Genomic DNA, 15042 nt, shown 5'->3' on the forward strand with positions numbered 1-15042 from the left:
TCAGTTCTATTGCTAATAATCTTTTAGCTCTTCAAACGTTGTCCAACATATTCTTAGGAAAGCAAATAGGCTTTGTTAAGGAATTGGATTCGCCGCCATCCATTAATCACAGGGATAGAGCCACACTTGGGCCAGAAGGCCATTAGCTCCCTAAAATTTTAAAAAATTATTGGAGGTATATTGGTGATTTGACACTTATAAGTATAAAATATTTTTTAAAAAAAATAATTTAGAAAAAATTAAAAACAGCTATCGATTAATTGCATGCATATTGTGTCACTCCTTAGTTGTTTACCAAAAAATTATGAGCAGGAATTAATTAAGCTAAGAACAAACAAGAAACGATCTCTTTTGAGCATGAATAATAAACAGATTCTTGAGTATTGAATACATTTCCCTCTGTATACAAAAAGAATTTTTTCACAAAAAATAATGAACTAACGGGATTAGAAATATGGACAAAAAAAATTATAAATATCAAAATATTTTGCTAGCGAATTCATCTACTTCGACTCCATCTATACGAGAAGATGAAGATTTTTGGGCAAGATCTCTAAGCTCTGATAAGCTTCTTCCAAGCTGTAAAGCCATCTTCATTTCAAACATTTGTCCATCTTCTCTTCTGTCAAAATCTGTTTCTTCTAATGAAGACTCGATTGATTCCTCCATAAGTGAGAAGAATCCAGCGCAGTTTCTATACATTTCAACCACCATACCAACCTGGCCAGCATGCTCAAACGTATTAACTGTGGTAGCTAATGCACCTGCAGCCACTGCAACTATTGCCGCCCAAGAACCGTTACCCACAAATGCAGACCCAGCAGCTGCAATGCCTGTGAGCAATGGACCTGAGATGGCTAAAATCTTGTTTATCTTCAATACCAAATTTCCTAGCCTCATATAATCTTCCGTATCTTTTCCTTTTATCACTTCAACAACCTCCCTCATCTCCATTTCCAGCTCCTCACTCCACCTATTCTTTCCAGGTCTTTTGCTTTTTCTTTGGAAGTCATGAGGTTTGGGCCACCAAAGTGCAGGCTCAAATTTTGCAGGAAACTTCTCAATCATTTTCCCCAGCAAAGGAAGGGGGTAAGCTTTGTCAAGAGCCAATACCTTGTCCATTGCATTCCTCACGTCCAACTCAGTAGGATCATGAAGAGCAAGGATAGTTTGTATTTGTCTCTGAAGCTGCCTAAACAATTTTGTAGCATTACGTTGCTCTTCTGCAAGCTGTGAGGGCTGTATTTTGTTCATTATAAATAACATCCCTGTAGCTGCAGTAAACAAGAGTGTTGACGATAGCTTCAAAGCCAAAAGAGGAGCTCCTGCCCCACCAGTTGCTGCAATACCAGCCGTGGTTGTAGCCGTGAGAGTGATCATGTTAATGGAATTCAAAAGAAGTTTGTTCCAATTGTCACGTTGCTCACCCATATTCTGATGCATCTCCACTCTATCAGCTACAGCCTCTAAGATAGCATAAAGCTTGGCTGTTGCTTTAGATGTTGAGGAATTGACAGAAGGTTCCTTATCTATTCTGGGAAGGGTCACAGTACTTTTCTCTATAGGGATTGTGTTTGTGTACCCATTTCTTAAAATCAGATCCTCAACCAAGTTTGTTGATGGTGTTTTTGGAACTGGGAAAAGGATTCTTGGAAGCTTAGGGACAGAAATTGCAGCATTTATTCTTTTTGATGAAGATGATGCCCTTGAGGAGGAGGAGGAGAGGAGATTTGAAGCTTGCAAAGAAGCCATGCATACGATGGATATGGAGCGTAAATTCTTTAGTTATCTCCCTGGTTTCTTTCTTTGATGTTCTGGTTAGGTGATGAACTGATGATGGATGAAAATGGAGAGACCCCAAGGACCTATTTATAATATGGGGTAGTATATCGAACATAACTGAAGAGAAACGGTCATGGTTGGAAATATGGACTGCCCGATTGAGTTGACTGGACTCATTCCTTCATAATTTTCCAGTTCAAAATTATATATTCTCCCAAGAAAGCTAAGGCTTGGGAGCCATGGATGACAGAGTAAAACTTATTAATTATACGCTGCTACACTCTAGCTATTAATATTAAAATAACTTCTACATCTGATTAATTATAACAATGCCTTTGACTTCAGAGAAACTATATACATATATCAAATTCCTTCAAAAGTTACATGTCCTCTCCCACTTCATATATAGTTCTTTCCCTTCCAATATAGATGGAGGAGGTCTCCTCACGGCAGCCCTATGGATTAAAATGCATCAAATTAGAAATTTTTAATTTCTAGTCTAGACCCATATAAATTATTGATAATTATTTCTAAGTTTTTTAAGGTTTCGTATTTCATACTTTAATTTACGTCAAAATAAATAATCAAAAAGATATTATTATAATTTTTATACCCTTTTCGGTTCTTGACTATGGAAACATTATTTCTTTATTATTTTTATATGGTATACTATTAAAATAATTTTTTTACTAAATGTTAGAATTTACAATAAAAATTTTATAATGGCATTAATTTTGTTATTTATAAAACTAACATATAAAACAGAAATATGAATAATTATTGCTACATAGTATATAAAAAAGATATGGCAGCAATCTTTGTTATTATTAAAAATTTTATGCAACATTATTTTTTTTACAATAATCACAATTTTTTTAATAAAATACCTACGAAAGTAATTTTATAGTAATAATATGCAACAATTTAGATATTACTGTAATAAATTTATGACAATAAATTTTATATATTTAACAGTAAAAATTATTAATTACTGCTAAATCTAATAATTTTTTAGTGTAATATATATATATATATATATATATATATTAAAAGAGGAATTTTAGAATATTAAAATTATTAATGGTTATTTTTATATATATATAATAAAAAAAATCCTTCAATAAATGTGGCCGTGAAAATATTTGAACCAAGCTATAAGATTTAATTTTTTCATACTATTTAAATATGAAAGAAAATTACCATAAAAATTTAATTATAATTGCGAACGTGCATCTGTGTTATTCCCTTATTGTCATTTTGTAAACTTTTGAAAATTTATATAATGATTTTTTTTATAACTCGATCTCAGAATAATTCTAAAGATGATTCTAGCAGCTAAAGTTTATTAATATATAATGATTTTATTTTTAAATTAGGAGGTTATTAATTAAATGTCTTAATTACTTTTTCTTTCAGGGAAAAAGTATTTCATTAATTTAACTAAAAAATAATTTTCATTAATAAAAATTTCCTAAGACTCTAACATTAAAAAAATTCAAAAAAAAATGTTGTAAAATAAGTAAATTTATTTTAATTCAACTAAATTTAATTTTGAGATTTTATAATATCGTTAAGCAATCTTATACATATTGCAACTCGTAATTGTTTTTGAAAGAGAAATATATACTAAAGAATTTTAGATTTTTTAATATTATTGTAATATTAATATTATGTTTAATCATGTTCTATTTTGCAAATTATATTAAGATTTATATTTCCTGTTGAATCATAATTACATATTGAGTTAGAGATCACTCATGGAAAAATATTATCAATAGAACATTAAATAACAAAATGGTGAACGATTTGTATAAAATTAATTGAGAGCAAGAACTAAGCTAAGAATAAACAAGAAACGCTCTTCTGTGGGCATGAAGAATAAACAGATTCCAGAGTATTAATAGAATACATTTCCCTCTCAGAAGATATATACAAAAAGAAGTTTTCATAAAAAAGAATGAACTAATTAGATTATAAACATGGACAAAAAAAAATTATGAACATCAAAAGAGTTTGCTAGCGAATTCATCTACTTCGATTCCGTATATACGAGAAGATGAAGAATTTTGGGCAAGTTCTCTAAGCTCTGATAAGCTTCTTCCAAGCTGTAAAGCCACCTTCATTTCAAACATTTCTCCATCTTCTCTTCTCTCCAATTCTGTTTCCTCTAGTGCAGACTCAATTGATTCCTCCATAAGTGAGAAGAATCCAGCGCAGTTTCTGTACATTTCAACCACCATACCAACCTGGCAGGCATGCTCAAATGTATTAACTGTGGCAGCTAATGCACCTGCAGCCACTGCAACTATTGCTGCCCAAGAACCGTTACCCACAAATGCAGACCCAGCAGCTGCAATGCCTGTGAGCAATGGACCTGAGATGGCTAAAATCTTGTTTATCTTCAGTGCCAAGTTTCCTAGCCTCATATAATCTTCTGTATCTTTTCCTTTTATCACTTCAATAACCTCCCTCATCTCCGCTTCCAGCTCCTCACTCCATTCATTCTTTCCAGGTCTTTTGCTTTTTCTTTGGAAGTCATGAGATCTGGGCCACCAAACAGCAGGCTCAAATTTTGCAGGAAACTTTTCAATCACTTTCCCCAGCAAAGGAAGTGGGTAAGCTTTGTCAAGAGCCAATAAATTGTCCATTGCATCCTTCACGTCCAACTCAGCAGGATCATAAAGATCAAGTGTCGTTTGTATTTGGCTCTGAAGCTGCCTAAACAATTTTGTAGCATTACGTTGCTCTTCTGCAAGCTGTGAGGGCTGTATTTTGTTCATTATAAATAACATGCCTGTGGCTGCAGTGAACAAGAGTGTTGACGACAGCCTCAATGCCAAAAGAGGAGCTCCTGCCCCACCAGTTGCTGCAACACCAGCCATGGTTGTAGCTGTGAGAGTGATCATGTTAATGGAGTTCAAAAGAAGTTTATTCCAATTGTCACGTTGCTCGCCAACGTTTTTATGCATCTCAGCCCTATCAGCAACAGTCTCTAAGATGGCATAAAGCTGGGAAATTTCCTTAGCAGAAGCAGCAGTGGAATTGATGAAAGGTTCATCTATTGTTGTGGTGGCGGCATTCTTTTCTAATGGGACGGTGTTTGAGAAGGAACCTCTTAAAATCATTTCCTTAATCGAATTTCTAGGTAGTGGGAAACGGATTTTAGGAAGTTTAGGGACAGAAATAGCAGCATTGATCCTTTTTGAAGAAGTAGTACTTGATGAGGAAGAGAATAGAAGACCTGAAGTTTGTAGGGAAGCCATGAATGGTTTTCTTGTAGTTTTCTTGTGTGCTTTAATTTTATTCTTTACGTAGCTGATAATGGAGGTGGAGAGACACAAAGGGAACCTATTTATAACTCATAGCATGGGATAGTTTCGTACTACCAAATATATAAGCGAAGAGAAGAGAAGGGGGTTGAAAATTTGAAAATATGGGCTGCTTGATCAAGCTGACTAATGACTATGCCCATTTGACTGGACTCGTTCCTTCCTCATTTTCATGTTAAATCAGTTTCAGGGTATAATTTTTCAAAAGCTTGGGTTAGATTGGATTGTATGATATAATGAATTAGGTCATCATGCATAATCATCTCCCATTTCATTGCTGTTTCCTATCGCTCCCCACACGGCATAAGTTGAGATGGTCTTAACCCTTACGGCTGCCTTGCGTTGGATAAAACTATAGAATTTTGCAATTTTTTGAATTCCTAGTACGTACGTAGTCTATGGCTTCTTTATCAAGATATCAAAGCTTCTTTATTTTTATTAGATAATTATTTTTAGAGATAGAATACACGCCCACATATAAGTTAATGGCAGGAATGGATTATTATTAAAACCATGACAATTTTAATAGAGTCATAATTCTCATATACACTTACGCACACTCAACTTACTGGTAGATAGGTTTGTCTCGATTTTTTTATCACAGACTTACGTACATCGACTCTCTTCTCAGCTTTTTGCCTTTATTTTGTTAGAGATAATATACACATACACAGAGGGTAGTGACGAAAATGAATCATTATTAAAATTATGACAATTTTAACAGAATATTTATTCTTATATAACCCATACTCACGTACATTTCATAACCGATATGAGATTCCTAAGAACTTTTTATTAAATAATTGAAATGGTAAAATGTCAAATAGAAAAAATATATTTATTTAATTTTAATTTTTACCCACTTTCATTGCATTCTTGGCGATGAAACATTAATGTTAGTCTTGAAGCTATAACATGGGGTGTAAATTGAAGTAAATACCTTTTTCCTCTTTTCTTGTTTTTCTTCGCTTTGAATAGTTCAAAAGATGAGTTAAAATTTACGCCCATTTGATATTGCTATTGCTAAATAATCAAATCCAAGATCTTAATTACTTCTATTTTTCTTTTTCTTGTTTAGTAGTAATAATTATTTTGCACGAGCAAAAATTCTTATCTATATTAAATCGATTCAAAATATAAAAATATAAGATACATATATTTAATAAATAGTTCTTATCATATGTCTTAAATTTGAATCAGATTAACAGGTCACACTAATTTTGGAAAATTCAATCCATGTATATATGATCAATGGCAAGTTTGTAAATGCAATAGCTATCTCGTATGGTTTTTTTAATGGTATTAATTTTAATGTACTTAAGCTGATTTGAAAACAAAAATGAATAAAGGTTAAATAATATAAAAAAAAATTTTAAAAACTTTTTTCAATTATAAACTTATTTTTAGAAAAAAAAAATTATAAGATAATTTACTAATGTTACAAAATAAATTGTCAACACAATAAATTTCTAATATCATTAAATTTCTAATATCATTAAATTAAATTTATTATTGTTAATTCTAAATAAAATTAAGAAAAATAAATTATACAAAAACATGGGAGGAAATTTATTTTATTTTAATTTAACCTTTTTTCGCATTAAACATTTACTAGAGAAAAAAAAATTAATGGTCCTCGAATCAATAATTTGATGGTTGAGGGCTTACTTTAAATAAAGCATATGAAGACCATAAGATGAATTCAATTTTTAAAATAAAAAAGAAAAATTTTAAAAGTATTTAGGTTAATTTTAAGTGATAAATTATCAAATACATTAAGAATAATATTCTTATTTATATAAATTTAAATTTTATTTTTTATAATTTATTAAAAATTTATATATATATAAATATAAAAAGTATTAAAATTTATTTCTGATGCGACCCATTAATTTGTCATCACAATAAGCCATATCCAAAACGAAGTGAAGAAAGAAATGTACATTGTTCTATTATTAAAAAAAATAAATAAATATAACTAATAAAATTCAATTATTTCAATAAGGGTAAGTTTAATTCAATTTTATTTTTTGTTAATTAATTCTAAAAAATTTTGATTTTCTCTTATTAATTTAATTATGTATAATTTGGTAAATAAAACAATTAAATTTTTATTAATTAATAGTTTAATTATAATTTATTAATAATATATTATTTATAATTATTATTTTTATAATTTTATAATAATACTACCTTGTAATTATTCTTTTACTCAAAATAAATCATATTATTATCTTTTATAAATAAAATTTATAAATATATTTTTATTAATAATTAATTAATAATATCTAATATATATTATATTTTTTGCTTAATTCAATTATAATCGATAATTAACTAAATTTTTTTAATTTTGATTAATTTTAATGTAATTTAATTTGATTAATTTTTTAAAGTAATTAAAATTTTAATTAATTAAAAATTTAATTTAATTTGATTATTCAGATGCTGACCCTTATGTGAGTATCCTAGGATTATTCAGATGCACACATCGACCTGCAATTTCTACGTCTTTACAACGCAAGATGGACATTTTAGAGCCAGAGATAGACAACAAAGATAAATTTATTAGCTTGCCAAGAGAAATCGAGTAGAAAGCGGTCCAAGCAGTAATAAATCACTCTTTCCTTGAGAACCTACATGGAATTAGTGGCGAAGAAGGGACTACAACAATATTTTTTACAGCTTCAGCATCATCCTTTGAGAACTAAGGTCCCTCCATTTATTCTCTCACTTTGTGTTTTCTTGATTATTTCAGCTCTATTTTTGAGGGGTGGTCTTGATTGAGGCTAGGAAGCAATCAAATTTTCTATCTTTTTAATTTCCCGAAGTGGAAGATTGAACTCTACTACCCGGATAGGGGTTAACATGGAGTTTAGATTGTTCTTGTTCATGAATATTGTGCTCTTTGATTGATCGATTTTGAAATGATTTCACTTGTAATGCAGGACAATTACAGCTGGGGTGCTGTTAGTCATCAGTGTCCATTGACATTGTAGAACAGAAATCTCTGGCATACATAAACTTCAATTCAGACGGCTTCTTCTCAAATCAATTAAAGAATCAATAAATTACAAAGGTTGAGATTCGGTGGCATATTTGCATATTCTGTTCAACGAGATTCCTTTAACATGGAGTTTAGATTGTTCTTGTTCATGAATATTGTGCTCTTTGATTGATCGATTTTGAAATGATTTCACTTGTAATGCAGGACAATTACAGCTGGGGTGCTGTTAGTCATCAGTGTCCATTGACACTGTAGAACAGAAATCTCTGGCATACATAAACTTCAATTCAGACGGCTTCTTCTCAAATCAATTAAAGAATCAATAAATTACAAAGGTTGAGATTCAGTGGCATATTTGCATATTCTGTTCAACGAGATTCCTTTATGGTAGTACGGTGTACTTAGTTGAAAACTGATATTCTGTTCAACGAGATTCTTTTATGTTAGTACGGTGTACTTAGTTGAAAACTGATGTGATGTCATAAAAATAGTGAATTTTTTTTGAACATTAAATATTACTTGGTGAAGGTATTGCTAGAAAGGAAGAGAAGTTGTATTGAATCCATCAACAATGCTAAGAAGTTCTGATATGTTTCTGGCTGTTCACCATAAATTTGCCTTCCTCTACTCTGTATAATGGAGTATAAACATTGTTTTTTTATCATAGGGAAACTACGGCTATCATTTTAAAATTTTATGGAATTTACTATAAGTTTACCTGGATTAGTAAGAATTCAATGAAGTCTAGCAAAAGGGGTCATTGTAGTGGTTGAAGTATAGTTTATTTGGTAAATGATCTAGGGTCTACTCTAAGCTCCATTAGTTGAAATGCTATATTATCCTAATTGGTATACAGGAACGAGCTCTCGAAGTATGCACTTGTCATAAGATCTATTTGTAAGGTATGAAATTTATAGAATTTGAAATAAAAGTTGACCATCATGTGTGAGTTGGAGATGTTAGAAATATTGTTTGGGTCACTCTTATGGGTCAACTCGAATTTGTTAGACTTAAAATAAGAACTAAGAACAATCACATGAAAAGTCATGTGCATTACCAAAAGGTGACAAAATCCAAGAATCATGTATATTAGTTAAAAAATGTAACTACATGAAGAGATGCTACTCTTCTTAATAGTTATATACATGTGATGCAATTATTAGCCAAAAGGTGACAGGACTTATAAATAACCAAGTTTTGTCTTTATTAATGAGGCAAGAAAAACACACATTGTGCAAGTGATTTGTATATTGGCATTACTCGACTTTTTAAAAGACTCTCTTTTTTATTCATTTGTAGAGTAATTGGTTTCTGCAAATAAGGTGCATATCTAGACTGTGAATAATCTATATAGTTTATGTTATTCATATAATTATATGGTAGACTAGTGAAACAAATATGATGGAGATTTTATGATTGTATGAATATGGATTGAAATTTATATATTTGAATCCATGTGTTGGGTCTTCAATATTTTTTCTTCGGTTGGGAAACACATCTCTCCTCTTGGGGGAGTGGTTGACATGTCCAACCTCTATCCCAAGCATCATCAAGGGATTATTGTTTAGTGCAAGTACAACTGCAGTCGTTGCAGTTGTAGAAGTCTTGGGTTTACAACCACAAGAATGTAGCTCTGAAAAAAGCAGAGCATAAAAAGCATTGGTATGGCCAGACCTGCCAAGATTTCATGTCCTCAACATGGTTTTAGGTGCTTATTTGTCTATGGTCTATGCCCTTTTGTGAACTACGTGGAATAAAAAAAAAATGATACTCTAGCTGCCTGTGGAATTTGCTTCACTGTTGGATCTTCATATGTAGCCATGCTTACATGGCAAATCTAATATGCTGATTTACAGGTGTGCATTTTATGTTGAACCTTTCCTAACATGGCTAAATCAGCTTTTTGGGTTTGCATATCTTGAACCATTTGGGCATTTCCTACATATAATACTGGATAAAATGTTCGAAGGGAAGAAGGATACCAAAACAGTTGCCAAGATTGTATGCTACTACAAGCGTCACTTCTCTGAACTGTAAAATTCCCCATTCTTAGTTCTCTTATTCCATGTTGGCAATGACAATGATTAGTAATCTGTTTAAATTTTCCAATCTAATGATGAATTTTGTTGTCAAATACATTCAACCTAAAATGCTTTGCATGAATGCCAATCAATAGATTACATCATTCCTCTGCCTAGATGAAGTTTGCTTGTTACAAAATAATGAAATAAAATTCAGGCAGTGCTGGAGCGGTTGGCACTTTCTCCTTGGAGCAACATGCTTTTCATGATTTACTACTGTGTGATCGTTGAAAGTAAGTTCATACAAGCTCTGCTCAATGAAGCCTTGATTGATCTGACAGGGTGTTTGATTCTAAGAATGAAAACACTTAAAATAATGGTGCAAGTACGTTGTTAGGCAAGAGGTTAGGTGCTTTAGCAAAAGCAAAAGGTTCAAAATATAAATTTGTTCCTTGCACGATTCTTTAAATCTGATCCTTTAGATTCTACATGAAATTTTATCATTTTACAAAGTCTAAGATTTGCCATATTATCAGACAAAGTCAGCATACAGAGACAGGCTAGGCGTGAATTTAGCCATCACCTAAGAATTAGTACTTTTTGTTACAGACAAGAAAGTTACTGCTGCAACAGTCATGTGACATGTAGAAAGACCCTGGATGCATATAAAAACTTTAAAAAAATAAAAAAGAATACCCAACAATGCAGTTCACGTCATGGACGCTCTGTGCCTGATACGATTGTGGTAATTTTATTACATGAAATATTAAACTATTCACTGTAATAAAACCTCAATCATTCAAACCGCAGTTCTGTCCGGTTGTGTGGTGGCTATGTCAACAGTATGTGCCACTGCAGTTCTGTGATCATTTTCCAGTGTCGTTGCATGTGGCTGGTATATACTCTTGTCTCCCTTTAATTCTGCTTCCTCCCGTATGTACTGCACTTAGATTTCTATTTTAACTTTCTCTTCATAAACTATAAAAAAAACTGATGTGATGTCATAAAAATAGTGAATTTTTGTTGAACATTAAATGTTACTTGGTGAAGGTATTGCTAGAAAGGAAGAGAAGTTGTATTGAATCCATCAACAATGCTAAGAAGTTCTGATATGTTTCTGGCTGTTCACCACAAATTTGCCTTCCTCTACTCTGTATAATGGAGTATAAACATTGTTTTTTTATCATAGGTAAACTACGGCTATCATTTTAAAATTTTATGGAATTTACTGTAAGTTTACCTGGATTAGTAAGAATTCAATGAAGTCTAGCAAAAGAGGTCATTGTAGTGGTTGAAGTATAGTTTATTTGGTAAATGATCTAGGGTCTACTCTAAGCTCCATTAGTTGAAATGCTATATTATCCTAATTGGTATACAGTAACGAGCTCTCGAAGTATGCATTTTATCTTGAACCTTTCCTAACATGGCTAAATCAGCTTTTTGGGTTTGCATATCTTGAGCCATTTGGGCATTTCCTACATATAATGCTGGATAAAATGTTCGAAGGGAAGAAGGATACCAAAACAGTTGCCAAGATGGTATGCTAGTACAAGCGTCACTTCTCTGACAAGAGGTTAGGTGCTTTAGCAAAAGCAAAAGGTTCAAAATATAAATTTGTTCCTTGCACGATTCTTTAAATCTGATCCTTTAGATTCTACATAAAATTTTATCATTTTACAAAGTCTAAGATTTGCCATATTATCAGACAAAGTCAGCATACAGAGACAGGCTAGGCGTGAATTTAGCCATCACCTAAGAATTAGTACTTTTTGTTACAGACAAGAATGTTACTGCTGCAACAGTCATGTGAAATGCAGAAAGACCCTGGATGCATGTAAAAACTTAAAAAAAATAAAAAAGAATACCCAACAATGCAGTTCACGTCATGGACGCTCTGTGCCTGATACGATTGTGGTAATTTTATTACATGAAATATTAAACTATTCACTGTAATAAAACCTCAATCATTCAAACTGCAGTTCTGTCTGGTTGTGTGGTGGCTATGTCAACAGTATGTGCCACTGCAGTTCTGTGATCATTTTCCAGTGTCGTTGCATGTGGCTGGTGTATACTCTTGTCTCCCTTTAATTCTGCTTCCTCCCGTATGTACTGCACTTAGATTTCTATTTTAACTTTCTCTTCATAAAATATATAAAAAAAATGGAATGTATTTCTGCAGGGGAGTATTTCTAAATCAGCGAGCAATGTCTATGGTATTGACGAAAGGTTAGACATGTTGAAGGATGTCACCAGTATGTCTAAAGTAATGAGTCCCCTATGCCATTCACACAATATATGGCTCAAAAGGTTTCTTGGCTCAACAGGTTTTGTAACAATTTGAGTATGAATTCGGTTAATTGCATGTGAAAGGAAAAATGGTGTTGAGGCAGGTGATATGTGAATGAATTCAGAAATGTGAGATGTTGAACATTGAAATTGGACTTCATATTTCAAACCAGCATTAACATTTTGACCTCCTAAACACTAGCTAACTTCCAAAGTGCTTCTGCCTTGTGCGCGTAAAAATCATTGCTGCTTCTTTCAAATGGGAAATTGTTAACCTTGCTAATTAATTCAAGTGACATGATGATCCTTAATTACAATTAACTATAGAAAAAAAATTTTCTTTTATTCAGCGTTTGCCAAACAAAGTGTTCAGATTTTATTACAATTTTAAAATCCTTGAAAATTAGCTAATACGTGGAATAGAGCTTTTATTATGAGAATAAAACAATGAAAGGATACCGCGTAAATTAATAAATTCTTAAAGAAATGGACATAAATTCTTCAGCCATTAAATTTGGACTAAAAATAAAATAAACATAAAAGACAGATTTTTTTTAATAGGTGCAAACCTTTTAAAATTCATTTAATGCATTTCAACAGTATGGAAAATTATAATTTTAATGATAATTTTCTATACTAGTAACATATAAAAATAAATGAAAATAATATATTAGGTGAACTTTAGTAGGTGTAAAAAGTACAGTAATACATTAGATAATGGATGTAAAAAGTGCATTAAATGAAATATATATTTGCATTCTATTTTCAAAAAGGTTTCTTTTATTTTAAATTCATTTTAATATAAAAAAAAATTATCTTTATTACTCTCTTTATACTAAGGGTGGTCACGGTCCGGTTTTGAACCGAAATCGAACAGGAATCGATTCGGTTAAAACCGAATCGAAACCGGTCAAAACCGAAACCGACTGCGAACCGGACCGAAACCGTCCTTCTACGGTTTGATTCAGGTTCATATTTTTTAAAAACCGTAAATCGGCGGTTCCAAACGGATTGAACCAACGGTTTTGAACCAAACCAAATCGGCGATTAAAATATGAAAGAATTCAATAAATACCCCACTCCACTCCTAATTCATTTATATATATATATATCATTAATTTTCTATACAATTATTCTCTACACTCTCTTTAATTCTTAATACTCTTTCAATTTCTCTCAAATTTTCTAAATAATTATTTTCTAAACTCCTTTTAATTCTCAGTACTCTCACAATTCCCCTACTTTATTAATTTATATGCTCACTGAAATTTTTAATACTATCTCAATTACTCTGTTATTATTTTATATCTTTAATAAAATTTTTAATACCCTCTATTTTAATTTTTTTTTCTTTTATACTTTTTTAATTATCAATTATCATATAATTTTTTTAAAAAGGGCAAGTAATACTCAACTCAACACAATTCAACTCAACTAAGCTTTTATCTCAAAAATTTATTGTGGTCGGCTATATAGATTCTCTTTCTCCACTCTAAACGATTTTGAGTTAAATCATCGGAAATGTGTAATGCATCTAAGTTATGTTGTACTATTCTCCTCCAAGTCAATTTAGGTCTACCTCTTCTTTTCTTTCTATCCTCTAACCCAATGTGCTCTACTTGTCTAACTGGAGCTTTACTATGTTTATGCTTCATATGACCAAACCACCTTAATCTCCCTTCTCTCAACTTATAACTGAAAATTTTGATTCCTCTAAATTTTAAAGGGATATATAGGTAAAATTAAGTTCATGCTCCTTTTTCTATTTTTTTTAAATTAATTTCATCTCTAGTTTTTTAATAAGTTAAAGTCTTTGCTTATTAAATTTTTCTTAAAAATAAGTTATTTTTATTCTTTTTTTTCTTATTTTATTTTGATTGAAAGATTTCTAAGAAAAATTAAAATATTTTTACAAATATAACTGTGGAAACCCATATACATTTATTATTTATTATTATTTTATTTTAATTAGCTTACAATAATTTAATATATTTATAAAATATATATATTTTATTGGATGGTTTGCTTATTTATTTTTAGATATATATATGATTTTTGAAATTAAATATATATCTGTAATCTGAACAACCCAGTTCAATAATAACTCTTATCCCATTCTACACCTAATAGAACTCTTAAAATATATATATATATATATATATATATATATATATATATATATATATATATATATATATATATATAATTTACTATTTATAATTTGATGTGTGCAGAAAATCCCTAAATTTTTACTTCTCTATTCATCACCTTCGATTCTGTTTTCAAGGTAAAAATTCTCATTCTTTATTCAATAATGAGTGAATTTGATTTTTTTTTTTCCTCAATTTGTTACAACTACTCTAGAAATTTATTTTTTTTCCTTTGATCATTGGTATTGAATTGGGTTGATCATGATTACTGTGAGATAATAACCTTCAATTTAGATTATATATATATAAACCTTCGTCCCCCTGTTCATCGAATTCTGTCCACCGAATTCGTCCCCCTGTTCATCCACATCGGCAAACCGAATTCGTCCCACCCAATATATATATATATATATATATATATATATATATATATATATATATATATATATATATATATATATATATAT

General features: G+C 30.8%; 2 protein-coding genes and 1 pseudogene across 2 annotated transcripts; 1 reads left to right on the top strand and 2 right to left on the bottom strand.

The window, feature by feature from the left end:
* Window positions 1-349: 349 nt before the first annotated feature.
* On the bottom strand, window positions 350-1834 carry LOC131170489 (probable F-box protein At4g22030). The gene has a single exon (XM_058129519.1). The coding sequence runs from the start codon at window positions 1750-1752 to the stop codon at window positions 478-480; it is 1275 nt and encodes a 424-aa protein (XP_057985502.1). The 5' UTR covers window positions 1753-1834; the 3' UTR covers window positions 350-477.
* A 1753-nt stretch (window positions 1835-3587) lies between these two features.
* LOC131170490 (probable F-box protein At4g22030) lies at window positions 3588-5045 on the bottom strand. The gene has a single exon (XM_058129520.1). The coding sequence runs from the start codon at window positions 5043-5045 to the stop codon at window positions 3786-3788; it is 1260 nt and encodes a 419-aa protein (XP_057985503.1). The 3' UTR covers window positions 3588-3785.
* A 2706-nt stretch (window positions 5046-7751) lies between these two features.
* Window positions 7752-11221, top strand: LOC131169018 (peroxisomal membrane protein PMP22-like; annotated as a pseudogene).
* Window positions 11222-15042: the final 3821 nt, after the last annotated feature.

Source organism: Hevea brasiliensis, chromosome 11, assembly GCF_030052815.1.
Source record: "Hevea brasiliensis isolate MT/VB/25A 57/8 chromosome 11, ASM3005281v1, whole genome shotgun sequence".
Taxonomy (NCBI): Eukaryota; Viridiplantae; Streptophyta; class Magnoliopsida; order Malpighiales; family Euphorbiaceae; genus Hevea; species Hevea brasiliensis.

What these genes read in the sequence shown, in the direction of transcription:
- LOC131170489 (XM_058129519.1), bottom strand. Translation starts at nt 1,752, where the DNA reads ATGGCTTCTTTGCAAGCTTCAAATCTCCTCTCCTCCTCCTCCTCAAGG.
- LOC131170490 (XM_058129520.1), bottom strand. Translation starts at nt 5,045, where the DNA reads ATGGCTTCCCTACAAACTTCAGGTCTTCTATTCTCTTCCTCATCAAGT.